Below are 25,795 nucleotides of genomic sequence, written 5' to 3' on the forward strand. Positions count from 1 at the left end.
ATTCATTAATTAATTTAAAAGTATTGTTCGTAAATTTTGCGAAAACCAGAGCACATAAAAAATAAATCAAAAGATTTTGATCAAAGTAAATTCGAAAAAAATACGATTACCGGAGCATGCAAAAATAGATAGTATTGTTTCACTATTTCCACAGATGCCAAAACGATATCGAAGGACGTGCTCCGTTAATCGATCCATTCGATATTAAATTGTGGTTCTAAAACTGGGAATAGTTAAGGAAATGACTTTAACTACAAAAAATCCAAAAGGTGGCGCTGCATATGTACATCAAGAATTTTACTGGCCAGCTTTTTAATTTTTACATAGTTACTCTTTATGTTTGAACTTCGTTTATCTAAGACAAATCCTTTAAAGAAATTTAATTCAATACGTTTCTCTAAACAAAAACAAAGATTAAGAAAATAAGACAGTTAAATATTACCTGTAATACAAGATTGTAACTATGTATGCACATATGTATGTATCATGGGCAGCGCTAGGATGAATTATTTATGTATTTTACATGAAGGAAAAGGGTTTGTTAACTCTACCACTCGGCTACCATTCTAAACAGTGAAAGGCCTAATCTATGTCAAAAAGAAAACAATTATAAAATTACAATCATTGGAATCAACGATTTTTGTTGATTACTGAGCAATAACTGTGACTCTGGTCATTAAAAAATCCTGAATCAAAGATGTCAAGAATAAGGTCCTCTATATTGGAAAAAATATAAGTATGTCTCCGAATCTATGCTTCAGGGACTGTTTTCGTGACCGCATTCAGTAACTGTGCAACGTTAATTACCTAATTCAATTTACTAAGACACGTAAGACTAAGACAACTAAACACGTAATATTTGCCATTTTGAAATACCAGAAATAGCCAGTATAAATGTGAGGGTTAAAAACTGAACAACACATAGTTTTCCGCTTCAAATATCAAACAGAAAAAGGGTTAAAACGTTTAAATTCTTGTGACAGCTGAATTGATTTTCGTTTTCGGTGGTGTGGATGGATTCGACGTAAATGTTAATAATGTGCAACAAAATCAATATTAAAATCAATATAAAAAACTGTACCCAGCAGCAGTTGTTTGTCACCCTCAGTAAAAAAGTACACCCCCAATACATACTTACAAATGCCACCATATACATATATGTACATGTTGAAAGTTAAAAACAAGAAAGGAAGCTTTATTATAGTGTTCTTTATATCGTAGCATATGTCTCCTTCACTGCGTTGCAAACTTGCGACTGAAATCAATATACCCTCTACAACACTTATAATTATTCCCGTTACTCGTAGAGATGTGAAGTGCGTAACGAGGAGCCTTTCCGATCCTAGTTGACTCGATTTGGCCAGGGCCGGATGCCCGTCTATCTATATGTCCATCCGGCATGTCTCTCTGTTTGAGGGCTGCGATCTGGGAAAAAACTTGGAAGTTGAGGTTAGGCATTAGTAAAGCGGACGAGCGGCTCAAGTTTGCTTAAGAACGTCGAACCACACAAAACTGTCAGGCCCTTAAAATGTTTTAATATCTTTTCGGAGAGAGAGATTTTTCGACTACTTCACAAATATTCACGAAGAATTGAGATCTGTAGTCCAATCATGGAGATACACCAATCGAAAGGTAACACAGAATTTAAAGGGATTGTATGCCAAGATTTTTATAATAATTTATAGTTCAAGACAAAGTTTTCCAGTGATAAGCAAATTTAAGAGTAAATCCACAATAACACTGTATATCAGGTGCCTTCGCCTATAACTTGTAAATAGTAATCCGTTTTCATTACTAGAATTCAAAGTCCTAATCTGTTTAACAGTTGTGTTTTCTCAAGATAACACGCTTGCGTTTGGGATTTAGGAGCCAAAATCGACTATAATTACAGTTTCTGTTAAAAATATAAATATCCATGAGAACGCTATAGTGAGTTCCTCAACTGTTACTCAGACTGTTACTTAGATTATGGGAATGCTAGGGCGATAGCTTAAAATGTTGACATACAAATAGGCACTTATACTAACATACAGGCAAACGGACATGGCTCGTGATCAGGGCCCAATTTAATACCACTTACATACATACGTATGGACTTTTTAATGAATCTGAAATACCCTATAAACATCGTAAAAAGTATAAAAATAACAAATTGTTGTAATTTTGTCTAATAAACATCTGGTTGCTAACATTATACCAAAATACACATTAAACAAAAACACACGAATGCACGCATCTCCCATGCCATGTTAACCTACTTTATTCATGACTTTTAGATTAATAATGATCAACATTTTTCATTCATGAGCATAATATTATAATTACAATTGACAAAAATTGTATTGGTTACTCTCAGCCAAAAGTTAACTCACCTTCTTCATTTCTGTTAGCAACAAAGAGCAAACCTGAGTTTTAAAATTTCTTGTTTGATAATTAAATTGTTTATCCTGCACTCACGCTGCATGTTGACACGATTTTTACCTGCAATGGTGGGGCTCCGGTCGTCCTTTTACGCACAGTCAGGGTCACAGGTCACCAGAAAGAAGAGCGGACAACAGAAGTTAAAGCATTCCTCAAAGCGACAAATAAGCACATGCATAAATGGTGCGTGCGTACGCACACTGCCATACCTTCGATGCTCTGCTGTGTGCGCGCACATGCATGCATAATTACATACATACATAAAATCATACACACATGCATACATTTGTACATTCCAGGGGCACTGGGGATGCTTCTGTTTCATCACCGTGGATGATCTCGTTTTTTATGTACCTACGCAAGCAGATACTTACATACATACATACAACATCCAACGCGCCGAGTTTTTGTTTTCGCTTTTTTAATTTTAACCCAGGGTGGTGGTGTTCCAACTGCACAAGCAGGCGGAAGGAAGGTGGCAAAGAAAGCCCACTCCACCCGATTCTCTTGGTCCCGTGCCCAGGACCCCGGACCGCGGGACCCAGGTCTTGTTCTCCGTTACTGGTCGCCGTACCCTGTTTTCGACGCACACTTTGCTTTCCTCTGCACCACCACCAACTTCATTATAATTTTGTCGGGGTAGTTTTTTTTGTGCGCTCGTAACGGTGGTCCGCAACGTTGGTTCGGGAATACGCTGCGCTATGGATGGCACATAGAACTGGATTTGCGTGGACTCGAAGGGAATTCACTTGAGACCAAGCCCAACGACGAGAATGGCACCCCCAAAGTTTTTTGTCGGTCTGTGAAAAATTGGATAAAAAATTCTTGGCAGTTTTAGCATCTGAAATTTCCAGCATTGAATTATGGAAAATCGATTTTTCGGTCTTGCAAAAATGAAAGGACATCTACCCTCGTCACATACATCGATGTTGTGTATTCAAGCATACATACATACATACATATGTGTAAATGTAAATGGCCAAATGTATGGGCGTTCTTGATTTGTGTACATTTTGCAATTCATCGGACTTATTTATGTAACGATGCTTCTACTTATTAACGATACCTCCTGATAGTACAACAGCGTTTTCCCCGAACTTCTGTGGCAATATGGAAAGAGAGCAAGTCCGCTCGGCTGTTAATAAAGGAAGACATAATTTCATTAATATTTAAGACGGTGGGCTTCACAGAACGCAACGAGCACTAAATCAAATGTTTGTGGTGGTCACGATCTGCCCCATTCCAACAAAACAATAATTATTTCTTAATAAATACTAACGTTAAAAAGCAAGCAAACGTATAAATCAAACATGCATACGCATACAGAGCATGATTCCCAAAAGAAAGACTGCAGTTCTACTCCGGTTGATTATAATTTTTTTTTTATTTCTAATAAGTTGTTTTTAATTAATTTTCATACAGGCATTTGGCAATGAAGCTCATAAAATCACTGAAAATGTAAAAATTATTTAAAATACATTCGAGCCAACGCAATGCAGTAACCGCAAAATATGTATGCATACCTTCGGGCTGAATCGTTTGTATATACATACATACATACATGTATGTATAATTGATATTTCTTTTTTTTATCGTTTTCAAGGAAGTTAGAGAGAAAACGATAAAGTGTGCTATTGTCACTTCTGAATTCTGTGAACATTCTAGCGCAAAAACTACGCAATCGACTATTTTTAAATTTTTTACATAGTTACTACAAGAAACGTTTTTGTATTTTTTGTTTTTAAACAACATTACAAATTTGGCAAAATTTACATTATTTATTGTACATTTGTTAAGGATACATACATATATCAAATTATGATATATAACGTATTATACATTTTAATGTCACAAAAATTTTTAATCAAATTGTAAATAGGAACATATGAAACACACATACCTCCTAACGAGGTAAAACTATAGTAATGATTCGAGGAATTTTTAGAAAATAAGAATTTTTAAATTTCAAATAAATAAATAATTTAATTTTGATTAATTTTAGAACCGAAGAAGTGTCAATTTAAAAATAAAGTAAAGTAAGTACAAATAAGTAGGTTACAAGTAGATTGAAAAGATTTTCGGTAAAGAATAAGAAGTATCAGTGACCTTCAATTGTAACCCGTAAGCTTTCTTAATTTTATTTGTTTATTAATTTTCATTCAAAGCGGTAGCAAAATAGCAGTGTGAATATCACGTCGCGTTCTCCACATTCTTTGTGATTTGCGCCTGCGAAAATGCGTGCTTTTAGTGAGTGAAATGAAAAGGTTACAAAGGTCACATAGAGTGGGGTATCTTTGTCGCCGTGTTAGCATCAGAATCACGAATCACATTAATTGCCTTTGTTTCATTTACATCGATGCAAACCGGAAATTTACAGGAACTTAATTTGTACGTCGCCCGCCTTAGCAGCCGAGATGACCATCTGGCTAGGGTGTTTGGTGATGGGGGTGTGTTGCGTCGACAACTGTTTGACCTTCCTCTTGTCGTTCGTGCGTGCCGAGATATACGATTAACTGCGTTAATATCGATGCCGCGAGGTTGCTTGCTCCAGCCGGAGTTTTTGCAATTTCTTCTAACCAAAGTAGTTTGCAGACGAAAGTCTGTAACTCAAAATATTCAAATATTTTATAATGTAAAACAACACAAGAGATATTGCTGTATTCGAGTTCATCCACTATCAAATACCGTTTACGCGCCTAGTGGGAGTGTATTTTGGGTTACAGACTTTCGTGTGTAATATTTATTTTGCCGTGCTTCGGAGGTGCCACCTGATCAACTAATGGCAAGTAATTAATAAAATAAAATAAAAAATTTCAATTGAATGGCAGTTTCGGGCCTAATCTCAGCCTTATAGCTTTTAAAGTTCCCCAAATGTCAACGTTCATTCGGACGGTTAGATGGAGCAATCTAAACATATTTCGGTTTTTTGTTTAAGAAGTTTTTGGAAAACCACTTTAGCTTAGTGAACTCAAATAAGGTACACTTTCTATAATTTATAAATCTTGCTTATAATTTCAGAACCTGTAAGGTTAAAGGCTGTATTTCCATAAAAAAAGTATATAACATTATTTGCCTAGGAACAGAAAAAAAGGTTGCTTTCGTTTTCACTTTGTTGGATTTCTTGAAAATAAGTCTAACGATTTTTTTTTGTAATTTTAACTGTATAGCCCTTTAAATTTGATAGCTTTGAAAAATCCTAAACTCTTAATATTGAACACATAAAATCACTTTTAAAATATTTTAAAATATAAATGATTATTATTATGAATATAATGAGTTTTTGCAAGCTACTTCTCCTCAAAGTGGTGAGGTAAACGTAAGAAACAAATATAAAATTAATAGCCTTACGAAAAAACTTGAAGTGTAAGACACCTCTTGGCGAGGTAAAAAAAACAAGTGACGATCCCACCCTCTACTAACTATGTCCTGATATTACAAAAAGTTTTAGACTGTATCAAATGTCAAGTGCTAAATTACTTTTTATCGCAAAAGTTGAACAGAATTTTACATTACATACCTCATTATATTCCTTTCCTTTTTATCTTTTTATTTTTAATCTACACTAGGTTTTAGACAATATATTAAATAGATATTAGATTAGATAGATAATATTAAATAGATAGATTATTTCATAAAGCAAATTCATTGCAAATATTAAAATATAAATCATATTTTCTTTGTTTGTGATCAAAAAGTGTTCGGTACTCATCAGTTTTTTCATATGTATGTGTATATGTGTCGAAGCCAGCTTTGTCAATTGTTTATCATCCACTTTCATAAAGCCCAGTCAAATTATCAAGCGTTCAGTTTGTGACGACATTATCTAAATCATCAAAATATGTATAAAGTATTTGAATTCGAACAAATATCGATTTCCATAAATGTGTAATTTATATTCATCGAATCCAAAAAGAAAACCATAATAGGTCAATGGTGACTGTACTGACTTCTTCAATATGCAGTGTCATTGACGTATAATTAGATTTGGCTAAAGCATAAGACACATTATCCCCTCCCCTACGCCAAAGTGGTCATAAAAACCACAAAGTAACCATTGATTAACTGGAGAGCGTAATTACGGGGAGTACTCTACGCGTTCTGCGACACTTACTACTCCCAAGCAGCCAATTCGAAATACATGCATCAACATATTATTTGTGCTGGCTGCTAATTCTCTTTTTGCGAATAAGAATTCATTATATGTACACCAAATCCATTCACCCCCGGTTTTCCATGAGGCTAACGCAATTGATAGCATTGAGACACGTAAGTGTTTACATATAGAAATATTTGCTTCCAATTAATCTATTCAAGCTATTTTGGCTCCCAAGTAATAAAACATATTTCAAAAGACCGTGCCAATTTAGAGATTCAAACTTGAATCTGCCCTTGTTCCGAGATTTTGACTGGGTAGACATTTTTGGTTCCTATTCTGCAGGTAAATTGTTTATATTGAGCATTGCTTTTGAATCAGCTGAAATCAACAGTAAGTTCTCATAATAAATATGTACATACATTACTATTCTACTTATTACTCTACAATTTCATTAAAAATGGATTAGTTTTATGTTTTTAACCGCAAAAAATATATTGTTTATTAATGCCTAATAGAACATGCCTAAAAACAATTTAGAGAATTGTTTTTACGTTTTGATCTCAAACCACCTAGAAATATTTTTTAACGCTTCCTATGTCTAATTACTTTAACAAAATATCGAAAATCCACAGCTGCTTATATGCGACATAGAGATTGTGTAATATTTTTGAAGAAAATGCCATTTTCATTAATTTAATTCCCTAAACTGACTCTACCTAGATCGCTCGCCCGTCTACTAAAATGCTATGACATTACTTTTTATAATTGGTAAGTCAGTGGTGCGCATCAACTGTATTATTTGTTACAAACTCATTTGCGTAGAAGCACTTATCAAATTATTGTTAAATTAAATGAAAGCTCTTCTGTCATGGGCTGCAGAAATCATTTCAAATGTCAGGCTCATTTTGGAAAACCACATAATGCAAAATGACGCATTTTCCAAGAATATTAAACAGGCATTCTTTTCGAGTTAGGTACCACTTTAATGAAGAAGTTAAAAAAATCAGATGCCTGGAATGAAGCTTAAGAGGAACATGGCACCATTGCATCTTTATTCAAAAAAAATTAATTAATTATGTTGTCGTTCTGCTAATAGTGGCGAAAGCGTTAAACGGATAATTATGCTGACAGTTCTGGAGAAGGCGGGAGTAAAAAAAAGAGATTTAAATACCTAATCTGCGGTCAGCTTCGACCAAATTGTATGGGGGACATTGTTTCCAGTTTAATTGCTTTAAAAGAGCTTTGAATTTAAAAATTGGGGATGGCAGCGATGGTTCCTTGTATAGGCGTTTAACATCCGGAATTAGGGAAATAATAACAAATAACGCCCGCATTTGTTTTCGCATCCATTTGGGATAATGAAGCGCAACCCATTGAATTTTAATTTGGCACTTGACGACTTCAATGGGAAATCTTAAAATTCATCCCGCCCAATTACTGCCTTTGGCCCGTATGGACCACAGATTTATTTTCATTTTCATTTCATTTCCTTGAGTACATACGAGTATATAGTTGTCGCCTTCGCATACTCTCCTGGTGCATTCGTTACTACGTGCTTTCTTGCAATGGTGACCTAGACTCGTTGAAAAGTATGTAACCATATTTATTAATACTACTCGATCTGAAAATTTCCGATGGTCCGAATGACCATCGAGATTTCTAGAACTATAAAAGCTTAAAAGTGGGTATTTTGCATACAGATTTTAGATAGACGCAGCGTAAGTTTGTTGACCCATGTTGCCCACTTTAACGCCAACAAACTGGGAAATGTTCCGATTTTCTTCGTTTTATTGTTTGTCTTGCCAATCTATCTTCTAACGGAATACCAAAAACACTTTGGCCACCTCTCTTCTAATGCGTTCAAACCTCCAAAAATTCTCACGCCCAAACTTTTAAACAATTTTTAAATTTTGTTCTCATTTTATTCCCCAATATCTATCGATTTCCCAGAAAAAATATTTAACTTTTCGTTCGCATCTACTACAACATTCTCTCTTGTTTTATTCCCGGTACTTGTTCCGTTAACCGTTCTTATAGCCAATTTCTATTAATATGCCAAATAGCGATGGTATATGATAGTCGAGGAAACCGACTATTTTGTTCTACCTGGTCCTATCTCATTAGTTTATTTCCATTCATATTTTGACATTAATGGAAATGCAAAATAAGGAAACTAGTTCTTATATATGTAAAACAACAGGTAAGTGCATGTGCAAATGTATTTTTAGTGGGTGGTTGCCAATGAAAAGGATATTATACACAAATACCTGACTTTATAAACTATATCTGTATAATTTATACGAATAGAATTCCTGTATCTAGGTAATCGAAATCTTAGGTATGTGCATTATTACCAATTCTAGCCGATTTCGGTAATTTCAACAACGTACTTATTGTCGACGCCGGGTATGGAGGTTAGCAAACAACTGGATATCACTTATTTTGTTTTTGCAAGGCCACTGTAATTCAACGAACACAAGGTTTAAATAATTAATGTAAGTGTAAACAAAAATTCTATCTGAATTTATTCCATCTTAGGAATACTGTAATATAGTGTTTTCTGATTATCTTCACGACTGTAGTCTGGGATCTGTTTTGATTTACATTTGTGTAGCTTACCTATGGAAATGGCATACTGGTGATTGCCCGAAAGCTGCTAGAGGTACCGCCAGCACAAAATAGTTTAAATATGCAAAACTATTTAAAATTCATTCAGAAAGCGTCAAACGGAGTTCCCGTCCATTCATCTATCGTCATTTAAGGTGTGTGCGCCATAGAAGATACGAAAAACATTTATAAATAATGAATGGGCATACATACATATGCACGTATTTGATGTGTTAATGTTTCGACTGATCAAACGAACATTTTTTGTGACATTTTTTGATATCCTAATACTGCGATATTCCTTTATTGCGGGATAACATAAAAATATTTATATTGCTGTAAGAATTTATTATTTTGAACGAAGAAACCAGATGCTTCCATGCATTAATAGCTATTGATGGTTAAAATTTAAGAAATTTCAGAATTTTTTTAGCATATCTATAGATGTTGACAAGGAGTAAAATGAAACAAGAGAGAATTATATAGCAGAGCACTATCAGATACCCGTTATTCTGCTAGTGATTTCCACTAGCGAACGAGAAATTGCATAATTTTCTGGCATATCAATGGATATTAAATAAAATGAAAAAAAATGAGAAAAATTTAAAAAAAAAACTTTAAAAGTGTTAAAAGAGAGGTGAATAAACATTTCCATAACTTTTTCGCGTTGCTGTGTTGGTCGGTTTGTGGGCGTTAGAGTAGGCGTGGCAACATGGGTCAAAAACCTTGCGCTGCGTCTATCTGTATAATATCTATCCCGGTATATTATCTTTGTCACATAGGAACTGAAGTTTTGTGATCATTCAACCCATATTTTCACCCCATGTCGTGATTTTTCAATCCCTTTAGTCGACACAATCCTTGTGACTAGGCGACCGTAGTACGCAGTTCCATATTCTAATCTTTATTACGTCAGCCAATCTATGTACCTTTTAATTTATTCATGCGTTTGGACAAAAGATATAGTCCATGAATGCGAGTAAGAATGTGAATCTTTCAAACAAAAAACTAAATCACTCGATTTTAACTTATTGTAAAAACAGTAAATATTACCGATTTGAAGTATTATAGCATACCGAAACTTAACCGAAATCAGACATATGCGCGTAAAATGACGTGATCAAAAGGGTCAGATAATCCAGTTGGAATAGGCCTCTCGTCAATGAAAAAGGGAACAATCGTCGAATCACATCAATAAATTGTCGACTGTCCAACTCTAAAGTGTCGGCCCACATGTCGAGAACATAACAAAGGAAAAGGGCTCAACTTTGAAAACAGAAAATAAGAAAAAATGTTGCCGACTTTTTTTTACCGTGAAAAACTACTTAATTCTACAACCTGTTGCTATCTTCAACAGATACGAAAGCAAAATATAAGCAAAAATGTTATATATTATATAGAGTAAATGGGTGCACTATGTTCGTTGAAAAGAGTGTGAGTCTGTAGATCTCGGGAACTATATAGGCTAAAAAGTTGAGATTCAGAATCTGGCTAACTGGCTCACCCGACCCTAAGGAGACGTAAAATAAAATTATATCATATAAATAAAAAGATATTCCCGAAATTATTGTTAAAACACTTGCATTTATTTATGTGTGTTCCCTATTTATTTTTGGAAGGCTAGCCGACAAGCGCGGATCGGTGTGACTATTACCTTGTTACATGGTTTTTGGGTTTCGGGTTTATGACAGAAAATACAAATGCACTGACATGCATAGGCATACCGATGAATAATTTAAATATTGATCTGTTCGACTTTAAATACAAGAACCCGTGATTTCCAAACCCAGTGACCACGGAAACAAAAGTTTATCTGAGAGTCAAAACGGAGACCTCGTCAAAAACTTGTTTGCTCACCTGTATTTACTTAAAATATCCAAACACAAAAGCCTTTGCATACTGCATATCTCAGTTTGTATGTTTACAAGGGAATGTGTACCCAACACGGTAATTGTACATAAGCATGTGATAAACACGAAACATTTGGTTTCTTTTTAAATCCAAGCAATGCATTCTGAATATCGGTGTACTCATCGATTCATATGTAGTTTACCAGCTCTTCCCATTACTTTAAGCTTCTTCTGAATCAGTAGACTACCCTTTGGGAAATAGGTCCCTCTGAACGTAATAATAACTAAAAGCCGGGGCCCTGTCTCATCGGAATTATTTGTTAATGACTTAAGAAATTACTTAATTAATTATTTTCCAAGTTCTGTATGGCGAATTTATGTGTGCATGGCAATTGTGAAGCTACTGATTAAAAGGCGTTGGAAATGTCTAAAGATTTGCGTCTTAAAACCTATTGATATGCATCTTCTAGGTTCGGAAAAATGTTTATATCCGTCACTTGTAGAGTAAAAGTGCATACTACACAAAAATGTGTAACAGGTAGAAGGAAGCGTATCCGACCCTATACATACATATATGTATGTTATGTAGATGATTATGTACAACATCCGAGTCGATGTACCACAATTTTAATTTTTTCGTTCCGCACTCTCTCCTGCCACGCTTTGTCACTACGTCAACTGCCATTCTCGTGGATGAAACATATAAACTAAACACATTGACACCTGAGTGTTTTATCTGATAGCTAGGTTTGTTTATAGATACAAGGAATATGAATTGGACGAATGACGAAAAACTGGATTTTCTAGAACTTCCAATATACAAAGAAAACAAAAGAGAATGCTATAGTCTAGACTATCAGATACCCGTTACTCATCTTGTGGGAATGCGAACTCAAAATTTTATCATTAGATATTGTTAAATAAAATGAGAAAAAACTAAAACTTGTTTAAAAGTGTGGGCGTGACCGCTTTTGGGCGGCTTATAGGTGAATGGAGGAACGTGGCCACAGTGTTTCGGTCAACATGGGTCAACAAACTTGCGCTGTGTTTATGTCTCTAGAATCTGTATTCTTAATCTCAACCTTTTTAGCTCTTTTTTAATTTTATAGTACATGATATATATATTTCTTATTATCATACGGACATGGCCAGATCGATCCGGCTAATGATCCTGATCAAGAATATATATATACTTTATATATTGGGAATCGCGTACTTCTGCCTGTTACATAGTTTTCAACGAATATATTACACCCTTTTTCTCTTCAAGCAACGGGTATAATGAAAAAAATTGTGGGCCCAATAGCCGACCCGATTTGGATCTGTCCGTCCGTATCTCAGGAACTATAAAAGCTAGAATGTTGAGATTAAGCATGCAGTTTCCAGAGACATAAGCGCAGCACAAGTTTGTTTCCAAATGTTGTAACGCCCACTCTAACTCCCACGGCCAATAAAAGCTACGCCCACACTTTTCCAAAATGTTTTTATGTTTATTCATATATTTATTGGTCTTGTAAATTTCTCTCGATTTGGCAAAAAACTTTTTGCTCTTACCACACCCACTCTAACGCTCAAAAGCAGCCCAAAACTGCAAGGAATATGTCCTTTTCCAAAATTTGTCGTTTGCCTTGCCAATTTCTATCGGTATACCAAAAACACTTTCGTCATGCCCCTCCTTACACAATCAAAACGACCAATTTTTAATTTTTTCCCATTTTATTCTCCCATCTCCCATATCTATCGATATGCCAGATAAATAATACAATTTCGCGAATTCGAATTTCCACTCGCTGAGAAACGGGGAATTCGACTATAGCATTCTCTCTTGTTTCATATATATGGGTATATAAGCGTATTCTAATACCTTGCCGTGCATTAGCGAGTATGTAAAAGCGAGAGTAAACGCATGACGTTAAACGAAAGAGAGTGAGTGCCAGAAAGGGTTTTATCTATTCCTTTCCCCTCTGACATGCGTGTTATCTTCATTTCTTGTTAAAAGTGTAAACGCAGACGCGACTTTTGCAACAGACTACCGCGTAAATATGTATGTTCTTGCCTTGTCGAAATACGAATGTATATACATATATGATTAAGAATGCTAATTCAAAGTACTGCGTGTGCGACGGTGAGTATACTTTTACATAGGCATATGTACATATATGCTGTATATTCATAAAATATTTCATTTTTGAAATTTCCATTCGAACGCGGAAAATCGCTTGTATATATGCACCCATTACTCGTAGAGTAAATGCGAAAACTAGATTCGTTAAAAAGTGTGTAACAGATAGAAGGAAGAGATTCCCATCATATAAAGTATATATATTCTTGATCAGGATCAATAGCCGAGTCGATCTGGGCTTGTCCGTCCGTCTGTCTGTCCGTATTAACGTCCAGATCTTAGGGACTATAAAGGAAATAAGGTTGAGATTAAGCATGCAGATTCTAGACGCATAGAGGCAGTGCAAGCTTGTTGCCAAGCTCACTCTAACGCCCACAAACCGCCCAAAACTGCCACGCCCACGCTTTTGAAAAATATTTTGTTATTTTTTGGTTTTTGCCCAAAACGGTCGCGACCATCCCTTTGAACAACTTAAGACTTTTCTTATTATATTCCCCAATGCCAAAAACTGTTGAAATTTCTCGTTCTCTTTTCCCCTAGCTGACTGACGGGTAGCTGATAGTCGGCTGTAGCATTCCCTCTATAAGCGCAGGATCACTTGAAATGTCCGTCTGTCCGTATTAACATCGAAATCTCGGAAACTGTAAGAGATAAAATAAAAAGAGATAAAAAAGAGATGCATGTACAAATTGACTACGCTACTCGTAGACTAAAAGGGTTTACCAGATTCGTTGAAAAAAACCCTAAAAGTATATTCTTGATCAGGTTAACTAGATTCGATCCGTATGAATCCGTCTGTCCGTAAGAGCTCCTCGATTATTAAGCATTCAGATTCCAAAGACATTTCAGAGACGTATCGCAAATCTGTTACCTGATGGTTTGGGTTGCCCCAAACTTTTCGATTTATTTTGTCTTTCTGATCGATTATATCGATAAGTCTAAAAAATGTTGTACTTTCTCATTCGCACTGCTACTAGTTGAGAATCTGATAGTCAAGTTTGTCATTTGCCTTTTATTTGATGCTTTTGACCATGCCCTTTCTAAAGCCCACAAAAACTCTTCATAAATAAAAAAATGTTGATTTATTTTCTCATGATTCGAGTGATTTGTTCAACGAAGAAACATTTTTCCATGCATTTTTTTGACTATTCCGATGGGAGCTATATGATATTATGATATAGTAGTATAGAAAGAAAAAGGCGGACTGAATTAAACAAATGTACGCATGATATTTTAAGAATATTTACGCAAGACATTTCGTGGAAATATAAAAATTCTTTTTTTTGGCTCAGAAGAATGTTAAAAAGAACTCAATGGTTAGGTTTCATAATTCATAACGGACATGCCTGATCGGCTCTGCTAGATCAAGATCATCTGCGGTCGCATACATTTTACTATAGCGAGCATAAAAAATTTTAAAAAATTAAAAGAGGGAAAAGCTTAATCGGCTTGCACATAATAAAAAATTTTATTTAATGACAATGTCATACGAATTTAGGTACTAATATTATATATATATTTTTTTTTTCTTATAAATATTTTTGATATCTCCTAATACAAATATTAAGTAGTTTTGTTAAGTTAAAATAAAAAAAATGCTTGGAAAACAAAGGATCTAATTTTTAAGGTTGACCCACGAAGCTAGTCTGTAGGTATTTCGGTTCAAAAGAGACATTGTGATAGTTTTGTACCAGTTTAATTACTATAATATTTCTGATCATTCTGCAGACAATGGGATGTGCAACTTGCCGTGTTGGAACTTTTAACATCCGTCGGCAGTAATACAAAAATAATGAAAGATGATTGCCCAAGCTGCACCCACACAAAACAAAGGCTCACACACATGCATACCAACAGGCAGAAATTAAATGAGGAAAAGAGAGGCTCGATGTGAAAGCATAAAGCACATTGGTACACCGTTTTATCACATCATCTCCCGTCTCGCTCTATCGTAATTACCACTCTGCGTGGCAATAATTACCCCATTACGGAAATCTCCAAAAGTCTCTCAGTGTCTCTCTTGAATCTTGCTTTGTACGCATGACTCGATTCTGTTCGGCTCGGTCGGACTTTCGGAGAATAGAGAAGAGGAGAGCAGAGCTCGAGAGCGCCGGAGCGCATTGAGCAGCAAGTAAACAAGTAAGCCTGTCTCTCAGCTCAGTCGAAAAAAAACGTTGAATGAGTCAGATGCGGGTCGGATGGTGAGTTTTGAGCACTCAAGATGCGGTTTCGTTGTAGATCTTCATTATGATATATTTGCCGTTGGCGTGACTGTGAGACTAAATGTGACTGTGACTATTCGCGCTAAAACGTAAAAAGTGCGATAATAAAAATCAACCAAAGAGTGAAACTAACTGCAATCTGATTTGATGTGTTACCTTTGTAACTCACTCACTGCTAGCCCAATCACAATTCTGCGGATAGTGATATCTATGTAAAGTTCGATATGGGTGCGCGTTGTTATTGCGCGTCTACTTGAGTTTTCCATCGCTTACCATTTACTTTTGCGTTGTGTCGAACAGTGTATCACAAAAAAAGTAAAAGCTATAATGGCATGAATTCATAACACCGTGAACCTTTCGAACAGTTTCAATCAAATGCAGTGTGAGATCAGCCCCACTTCCTGCCCATACCTGCAAATGGATACATTCGATTAGAATGAATAACCATGTCGGACCAATTCTGCGGCACTTCTTCGTAAAATATTCAGTTTGCTTCTGCTACATGTCTAAATCAAGTCGGAAATATATTGTACGGGTGCATGCTAACGGTGCAGTACCGAGCACAAAACAATACACTCACCCTTATCCGTATGTATGATGTGCAAGTATTGGTCCCTAGCAACAAAAACTTCAATCCGTAGACAAGAAGAGCAGAGTTTTATTCCACTTCTAATGAAGAGAATCCTGCACTATTTTGATGTATCGAAGCTATCGCAACGGATTCCGTCCGGGAATAGTTTTTTATTTTTAATTGCATTATGTGCCAAACGATCCCAGCCGAGTAAAGCCGAGCTGCCTCGAGCTGAGCGCAACGAGGGTGTGCGAATGGAAATCGCAGGAAAGGAAAGAAGCTGAAAAGAGCACACCACAGGAAAGGGTGCTGTGCCGCGCTAGTCGGTTGTTGGATGTTCTCTATGAATTGCCGTCAGCGATTTAATGAGCACGTGGTCCACGAGAGAAGTATATGCAAAAACGCTCTGTCTCTATTTCTGTCTCTGTCTTGGTCTTGATAGCTCTCCCCTCTTCGTCGCGGTGTCTGCACTGGGGTGGGCGGATGGCAAGTGATGGGAGGGAAAGGAAGCAGAACTTCCCACTTGTGACTGTGTTTGTGACTGTGCGTGTGTGAAAATGTGTGTATAAAAAAGAGACAACTGTCTCGCTTTCGATATAAGCAGCCAACTAGGAGTAAAAGTGTTTATATTAAAATGCAAAATCCCAAGAAGTTGGCAAATTAAATCAAGGGGCGTAACGCGCGCAAACACACTCTCCTGCACCCATCCACCCACACACTCCAATCGTCTAATTCGCTCGATTTGCTCTCCTGAAATTTGCACACATTGCAGATATAATTGCAAGTGTAAGAAAAAAAAAGATATTTAACTTAGTATTCAGCACCCGTACGTTCTATATAAATAAAAGTTTATGTGTGAAAGTTAATGTCTTGTCAATCCTATGATATCCCACCTATGTACATATCTCGTACCTATGTACATACATATGTACACATTTGGTCCTTAGTACCATCATTATTTAAAAAAAGTGGTTATAAGGTGGTAAAGTCCTTGGCAAAACTACTTTTGTGTTGCCAACTGACTGCTGTGGGTCGATCACCTTTCGACTGTCACCTGCCACCGGTCACGGCAATTACACCCGCATACACCTATATACATACTTATATACATACACTGGCACATCTCGGTTTTTACTTAATTGGGTTCTTTTTAAGCCTTGCTGTTGCCTGCCGTCTTCTCCCTAACATCCTGCCTATTTACCACCTGTCTCAAGTTGATGGCTGCACACAAATGCAAAATCAAAACCGCAAACGCTATTGAGAGAGACCCTATTTGAGGGTCAGTAAAATATTTTAATAATATATATATAATATATATATATGTCTAAAGAACATTGCACACTTCGAGTGTATAACACTAGCGTGTAATAGATAAATATTTCAGGGGAAAATAATAATAAAGTTGTTCACAAAATTACCCTTTAGGTGCCGCAGGCTAATTATCTCGCCCAAATCCACAAGCGCTCGATTCAAAAGTTCCTATAATATTTAAGCCTAAAGATAAAACATAACATAGTACAAACTATCGCCGCTAACTTAAAGTAATTCACGATTGAACTAGCTAATAACCCAACTTACTCCAAGTCTAAACGCACGCAAACATAAGTGCAAAAACAAAATCAGCAAGCAGAAATCGAATGCCCTATTTGAAGGATCAGCATTCCATTCGTCGAATGGCTTAAGGATTCAACTTTTCATAAGCACCTCAGGTGAGTAAAATATTAGATTTGGTAAGGGTATGTTGTCTAGTTGTCTGTGCAAAATTGGCTCTTTGTATACAAATCATCAAATCATAGCCTCAAGAAGATATACATACATAGATAAAAGGAGATATGTCGTTAGTATTTATTTTCAAGTACAAACAGTACAAACAACAGTTAAAAATCGTATTAAGGATATGAATAAAACAAGAACGTATTCAGTATTCGAGTACATATATCGACTAAACATACCCTTACAGCCTATAAGATATCCTTACCTCAGCAATACCTCAAAACAAAATGAATTTTCGGTTACACCTTCGATGTTGAGTCCCAAATATTATAGATCGACAATGTTTCCAATGACGGTTAATTTTGAGAAAAGATATAGCCTTTTTACCCAAAAAAAAATGGGTCCACTTAGATATGATATGATTTAATCTAATATTATTTATTGTCATATAACTTGTAAATTTTTTAGTCACAACAACTTCTATTTAATTTCTTTTTTAATTTATAATAATATAAAAATAACATTATCTACTGTTCTTATGTCAGCTGTATGATGTAGTCGTTCCATTTTTATCAAAATAAAACTTAATTAATTAAATAAGTTCTTCTTTAACAGCAAAGGCTGCCAATTAATAACGAACAAGTATTTGCAAGCTTTATTGTCTGCGGAATTAGAGATTCATATAAGCGCACCAAATAATAGCTATTGGTTCATCATGTCAAGTCACCCTTTGGAACATTTTAATTACTAAAAGACTTCTAATTAGCCAATGACGATGAAGCTCCCACAGAGAGGTGGAAGGAGATTACTAGTCGCTTGTGCTTTGAGTCTTGAGAGTTGGTTCAACGAACGAATCGAACTTTACCGAAATAAGCTGAGCCGAACAGAAACATAACAATGCCGAGCAGAGAACTAAAATCATCCAGTAATTAAGCACAGAACAGACAAAAGCAATGGTGACGAGAGCAAAGCCCTCATAGCGAGAGCTTAGGGCCTTCGCTCTTTAGCTGTTAAATCTCTGGTGTTGCCAGTGCAGAAACAGTGGAATCATGGCAGAAACAGCGGAAACGGAATCAAAAGAAGAGTAAAGCGACTGAATGCGACAACCGCCAAAGCGCGACTTGATTGGTCGGTTGTCGCTACTTAAAGTCCGCGGCTCCCGCTCCTCTCCCTTCTGTTTTGTATCGCTACTTACTCCTCCTCGTCTTTTCTCTCCCCTTGCCGTACGACCGCACCTGCCGCCCCAATCCTCTTCCTCTGTGGGCTTGCTATTTGCTTTGCTATTTGTGTTTTCCGTCATTTGTGGGTGGCTAGGTGGGTGGTTTATAGAACAGCGTTAATTGACGCCGTTAGAATCACACCCCATTGGCTTTGTCACTGGCTTGGCACGGCATACGTGATTCGTTGCCGCCAGCAGAATCCCTCAACCACCACGCCAAACCACTATGTCCATAGAAAGAATGGGGAAACCTTCTCTTTAGCGCAATTTTAATTACCAGAACAACCAATTAAGCACTAACGCTTCCACACTCCAACCGTCTCTCTCGCACGCTCTGGATATTCTCTTGGTAGTTATTTACATGCTTCTTGTTCGTTACCGATTTCATGCACATAAGCTTTGATATATATATATATATATATATATGTGTGCAATACGTGGGTGCTCGCATGGGAACCAATTAAATGAAAGTTTCTCTGGTAAATATGTAGGTAAATAAAACAGAGTTGAGTGTGCGCTCGTTTCGGATAAGTTCATACTTATTTATGCCTCGTACTAATTGCTGCTTATATTGTCGAATCTGCGTCTCGCCTTTATGTACATACACTTACATTTCTTTATCTTGTGGGTATCTAAAATCCATCAACCCTCAAGCGGGACCTAAGATCCGCCTGTACCCCGGATGATTTCCTCGCGTGGCGAAGAATAGAGGCAAATTTCAAAGGAGAGACGCAAAAATCGATAATGACGAACAACGATATTAAAATAAAAAGTATGTGGAATCACAATAAACAACAAACGAGAGTTCCTCCTTCTTAAAACGAGTATGGGTAGGAACATACAAGCGTGTATATATGTAGGTGTATGTATGAAGATTCATGTAACATTTACAAGCCGTTCCCGTGCCTGAGTGTGAGAATGAGTATACCTTGCGGAGTTGTGAAGTGGGGATGAATAGGTGGAATATATGTCTACTCTTTACATACAAGCGTAGATGTGTTGAATGGGTAAATACCCTGGTGATGGTTTGGGACATTTTTGACGGCATGACGGCCGAGCACAGCAATATGGGTGCGGGGGAGAGCTGTATTTTGTTTATTTTATTTTCGGTTTCTTTTTTAATATAAATACTAATAATTGAACACGCTCAAACTTTGAGAAGTAGTACAAGCGAAAACCAGAGTCAGAGAATGTCATCGTAAGTCGTTCTGAGGTAAGGGTAGTTTGTCTCAAATGAACAATAATTCGAAAATCGCAGGAATAATTGTAATAAAAAATTTCTCAGAGCAGCGAAATATGAAAAAAAGCAGAATAGAGACGGGAGAAAAAGAAAGGAGAGGAGAAAGAGGCCGAAATGTATGTATGTCCCAATGCTCCCTGAAATACCACGTCCGGGTAATTGTGTTCTTCATATTCCCATCTCCGTCTTGTACTCTATTTACCCATCAGCGCCTCATTCTCCCGTCTCTGTCCTTCTGGACCCACACTCACCCGCAGCTCGAAGTACTTTGCTTTCCAACGTTGCCATTAGGTACGACGACGACAACAACCACGACGACGACGAAGGCCCTTTTCGGAGAGGGCCGAAAATATGCAGAAAGGAGACACCATCATCATATTCTGGGGCTGACGAGACGCCGAGATACAGTCAGTAGCGAAGCCAAGCGCAAGCAGCGCATTATGTATAAATTATTTATTTACATATAAATTATATTTGTACTCGCGCACCGCTCGCTGATAGGAGAGGGAGATGGTCTGGATTGTGGGCGTAGCGATTCTCCTCCTGGGACCAAGCCGAACGACGAGTCGCCACGGTGTCTCCGTCTCCTCCAGGCACCCCAGCCTCTGCCTCCACATCTGTCTCAACTTTTACCAGGGCCCGCTTCGTGAGTGCGCATACAATTACAATTACCGCGCAGAGACATATGTACACGCACACTGGCAGCCTAAAGGGGTACGCGAAATGAGGCCCAAGCAACAACAAGGATGGAAATAGAAATTAGCAACAAAGCCGACAACGAACCCGAACCAGGGGCCGAAACTAAAGCCGAGCGTTGGAAACCTGTTTTATTTTTGATGCCGTTCTGTTGCTGTTGTTGCGGTGGCGCAAGTTTCTCAAATGGCAAAAGTGATTTTGGCCGGGGCTGTGAGCGGAGAAGGGAGGAATAAAGAGAGGGTGACCGAGAAAGAGAGCCAGATCCATCCGCAACGAAATTGCACTCTCTCTATCTTCGGTTCTTTCTATTATGTTCGTCAATATTAATTAAATTAAGAGTTACTTCTCTCAGTCAGCTCCCACCCTTCACTCACCCAACAGCACCGACCCCCCTTACCGTCAACACAACGACAGAAAATTTCGCTCCGCAGCTTTGTCTCGCATCTCTTTCTTTCGAGTGAGCGCTGGCACACACCTATGTATATGCGGGCGAAAACCGTATGCACGCATACGAGTGCGAGCGAGGCAGAGTGCGGTGGCAATGATTTAGTTGTTCTCATTGTTTTTCGCTTGTTTGGTTAAATAAAATAGGATTGGTAGGAGTGGAGAGCTGAAGCTGAAGCTTAAGCTCGTTCTGCAACATTTGCTTGACTTTCCTTTCTCTCAGGGCTTTAGGGATTCCTATTCTCCGCTCTCAATTATTTCAGTTCTCTCGTTGGTAACCCGAAACCTAATCCCGCGCACAGTGCGCGTCAATGAATGTGGATGGGAGTGTGAAAGCTCGGTTAAAAACAAACAAGCGTACGAGCTGAATAGGCGTGGCGTAAGAAATGGACCGATGCAGACTCTGACTCTGGTTCCAACTCAGACTTAGAATTAGACTCACCCCCAGACGACCGACGACTGACGAAGGTCTTGCGATACAAATCTGCATATCATATGTAATTGTCGGCCATTAAATGTGCTCCAAGCGCATGTGTACTGATATGTACGCGTACACATATGGATATACATACAGATGTGAGCCTGTTGGCTAAATCTTTGTACGTCGTCCTCAAATGCAAACATAATGCATGTGCCACACACACGCACATATCATCAATGTTCATGTGTTAGTATCCTCCCCCTCGCCAGACTCACGTAAAACTTTTTACTCACACGGAAAGTGCCATATAAATCGCGCTCGGACAGAGACAGAGAGCGTGTGCTAGTGTGTGGCGTGTGAGCTGAGCACTTCGCACACCACTGCGGCCTTCGACTACCGCATAGCATCTTCTGATTGGTCGTTTTAATGTGCGCTGAGTGCTCCCGCAACCCCCACAGCCCCACCCTCACGTCACATCTTTCCTTCTTGCTCTCCCCTCGGTGACTGTATTAATTACGATTACACATACACGCAGCAGCAGCTCTTCGAGTATTTTAATTGGTCGAGCCATATATGGTGTTGGGATAAAATGGATGAGATTGGTACACATAAGAATCATCGAGCTCATTTTTTTTAAGAAATTCGCACATCTTACTATTCCTTTAGTGCGTTACACAAATATTTTGTAACAAAATTACATACTTCGTATAACGAAGGTAAAAAAGATTTTTCTTATTTTTCTACCAAAATTATTTTAGACTAGCTCCAAGAAAGTTACAAATTCGTTAGCCGAGTATTAGGCAATAAGATTTTCAAATAACCGAAATCGCAATTGTCAAGAAATAGAATTTCTGATTTTGAAAATATTAATCATAAGTCAAAAGTCATTTATAACTGTGTTCATAAAAATAGCAGTGCTTGGCCCCTGCGAGTTCAAGATAAAAAATTCATAAATTTATTCTATAATATCGTTAGGTATTTAATTTCAAACAATTCAACAAATGTTTCACTTTTATTTCTTCAATAGTTTTGAAAATATAGATTAAAACAACATTATAGGCAGAAATTCTAAAATAGCAGTGCAATGAAATAATAGTAACAAAATTCAAATTGACTTAGAACGAACTTGGTTTTTCTTTGTAATGTGTTAATTAGGGCCTAATACTTGGTTGGATTGCCTTTGTTAGCCAGCACAGGTCCTGGCAACATTTGTGAGGAATTTTTGACCATGCATCCTGCACAACTTGCCAAATCCGAGCCTTAGACTTCGGGGAGTAGCAAAACTTGATTTATAACGAAACTATTTCTTAATCCAGAAATTTCAAATCAGAATACAAACTAACAATTCACCAGCATTATTGTCGACGTTTACACTTCTATTAAGAAAAAGTTAGTGCTCAGAGTTAAAAAAATACATATGAATGTAATCATCTAGTTTATTTTACCATTAAACTTTTTCCCGTACACCTTCTTATAGTTTGGACCAAATCTACTTTCCGATTCGGTACTCACCTATAAAACGAATAACACAGACAGCTCTAAAACTGAGAGATTAATGACATACTCGGATTAGCGGCAATCGGGCGGTAAGAGGGCACATACGTATAATCGATTAAGCTGTTGATTCAGACCAAGAACGCCTTCAAAGGCGTTAAAACTCTTGAAATGATTTTAAATAGATTAGGCATGTATGTGTAATCCCTCTCGAGCCAGAAACATTTCATATGCCACAGCGCCACCACCAACCAATATTTTTAGTTAAATAATATTACTCTCCTTACATTTAATGCGTGCAGTTAATTCATTCAAAAACAAGATGTCCCCTGTGCTCAAGACTTCCAAGGGTGAGGCATAACTACACTGACTCACGTGAGGAGCAAGTGCCCAGTCGAACGTTGTGAGTGGGTCAAAATACATATCCGTATATTTCTATACTTGTCCATTGCTTCTTGGCTTGTGTTTTTGTTTGGCTTGCGCTGGTCTTGTGTTTCGGTGAGCATGTGCGTGTGTTTTAGCACCTACTTCCCGTGTTATTGAGTTAGTGGTGCTTTTATCTTCACGGTCAATAAGGGTTTCGTCCGTTCCCATCTTGTTGCTCCTTATGTTCTCGTGTTTTTGTGTTTATGTTACTTTTCTAAGGGTATCGCAGGAAGGAAAACACATGTGTGCGTTTCAATATACATATGTAGTTCGGCTTGTTAGATACTGAACCTGGAAAATGCCTTTAAGCCCTGCAGTTCGCCTATTACCTATGAACGTTTGAAAACTATTTACCTATATTAAAGAAAAGGTAAAACAAGAAACAAAGCACTAGAAACGTAGTAAAGGGAAGATAATCCGTGCACAAAAGTAACGACATTAGCTTACAATTAATGAATATTGCTCAAAATTAGAACGAATGATAACATTTTTCGATATTCTGTATACGTGCTATTTCGTTCTTTCTATTGCACTTCGTGTAGAATTTGGAAGCTCCCACAGGATGTAGCAAAAAATGGTGTATTAAAAAAACTGTGTTATACCGAATGAAAATCTGGTTTGATCAAAGGACTTTCTTTTCTAATCGTTTCAACTAATATTTGGATCATTAAATTTTGGAATTCTCTTAAATACAAACCGAAATGACGTAATCCAACTTGATAAGTGTGGTCGACTTCCACGACTATCAGATACCCCTACTCAGCAAGTGTGAGGTCTAACGAGAAATTTCTATATTTATTCTTAACACAGATATAAATGTAAATATATCAAACAAACAAGAGGGCCAAATTTAAACGATGAAACTTAATCAAAGCAAAACATTTTTCGAAAGTGTGAATATCACAGTCTTGTGCGTGGCAGTTTTGGGCGGTTTGTGGGCGTAGAGTGGGCGGGGAGAAATTTACAAAACTAATACAAAAGTCAAAATATATCATACATTTTTGGGCGGTTTATGGGCGTTAGGGTGGGCGTGGAAACATGCTTAATCTCAACCTTCTAGCTTTTAAAGTTACTGAGATCTCGACGTTCAAACGGACAAACAGACAAACGGTCGAAAACGTTTCCTAAAACCTGTTACATACTTTCCAACGAATCTAGTATACCCTATTACTGTAAGAGTAACGGGTATAAAATCTCACTGCCAAGAGAGAGAGCGGTTGCTAACGACAGATGGAAAAGCGACCAGAGAGATGAAATAAAAGACTCTGACAGGCAAACCGTATTTTGTTGAAATTAAATTTTCCAACGAATTCGTATTTTAATGGGCCCCTAATTATAGTTGCCTTATAATTATTAGACAAATTATTATTAAATTGGCGAATCATTATCATCATCTTCTTCGCCTTATATCACAAGATATAAAAAAACGGGGAAGGGAAATATATGTTTGTATGTGAATGTGTTTGAATAACATTTGCAAGGTATATATGCACCATACATATCCTACATACGTAAGAGGAAACCGAACTTTATAGTTTATGCATGCATTTGGGAATGGTGCTGAGATGTTCAGATATTTCCAATAGAAAAACAATAAACATGTTTAGCCGAATGCATGTTTTTAATGATTTCTATATCATTATTGTTCTAAAGACTTCCTAATCTACGATTTTAGCCACACAAATGTTTATTTTTTAAGGTTTTTTTGTACATATACATAATGGGTTCTATCTTATATCTATCTAACTTATGCGTTCTATATTGTTATACCCGTTACTCGTGGAGGTAAAGCATTCACGTTCGCATTCACACTTACTGAGTAGATACCCGTTATCTGATAGTCGGGAAACTCGACTATAGCATTCTCTTGTGTTTTAAATTATATGCACAATGGTGTCAAAATTTAGGCTCGCCAATGAAATTATACGTTTTTTGTTTATAAACTACAGGAATTCAACTACCGAAATATACGTGGAGGCAAATATTTTACGTTTAAGAGAACGAATTCAAGTCACGAACGCCAAGAAATCGAGAAAGTATTAAAGTCTGCTCCAACATGGGCCACAATGGCAATTCAAACCTAAAGCAAGCAACCAAATACCGAAAATCTACAACGCCAAAAGACATTTTTCTAAAATAATTTTAGGAAATTAACATAGCCTCAACAATTACAACTTACTTTAAACAGATGGCTCACTGAATAAAGAGATCGCTATAGTCGAGTTTCTCGACTATTAGATGTCCGTTGCTCAG

At 37.0% G+C, this 25,795-nt stretch overlaps 1 protein-coding gene and 1 long non-coding RNA gene across 20 annotated transcripts in view; one reads left to right on the forward strand and one right to left on the reverse strand.

Moving 5' to 3' along the window:
* Positions 1-673: 673 nt before the first annotated feature.
* LOC120285219 lies at positions 674-16,682 on the reverse strand. 5 transcript variants are annotated; one of them, XR_006542019.1, is made up of 3 exons: positions 15,899-16,682; positions 2,796-13,737; positions 674-1,436 (listed from the first exon to the last, which is right to left on the reverse strand). It is a non-coding gene; the product is annotated as an uncharacterized LOC120285219 (long non-coding RNA). The 5 variants fall into 5 exon arrangements; XR_006542018.1 differs by having other exon boundaries at positions 674-2,506; XR_006542017.1 differs by having other exon boundaries at positions 2,482-13,737.
* The window catches only part of LOC6724712 (zinc finger protein 2), a 39,909-nt gene continuing 29,145 nt past the window's right edge, over positions 15,032-25,795 (forward strand). For 6 of the 15 annotated variants that reach the window (XM_016180658.3, XM_016180654.3, XM_039296196.2 and 3 more), the window contains exon 1: positions 15,131-15,297. In XM_016180658.3, coding sequence (XP_016037285.2) covers positions 15,295-15,297 — 3 coding nt within the window. In that variant the 5' untranslated portion in view covers positions 15,131-15,294. Of the gene's footprint in view, positions 15,298-17,314; positions 17,599-25,795 lie in introns of those variants that run through there. The other 9 variants (XM_039296198.2, XM_016180662.3, XM_016180653.3 and 6 more) reach the window with 7 other exon arrangements.

The sequence above is a fragment of the Drosophila simulans genome, chromosome 4, assembly GCF_016746395.2.
Source record: "Drosophila simulans strain w501 chromosome 4, Prin_Dsim_3.1, whole genome shotgun sequence".
Classification (NCBI taxonomy): domain Eukaryota; kingdom Metazoa; phylum Arthropoda; class Insecta; order Diptera; family Drosophilidae; genus Drosophila; species Drosophila simulans.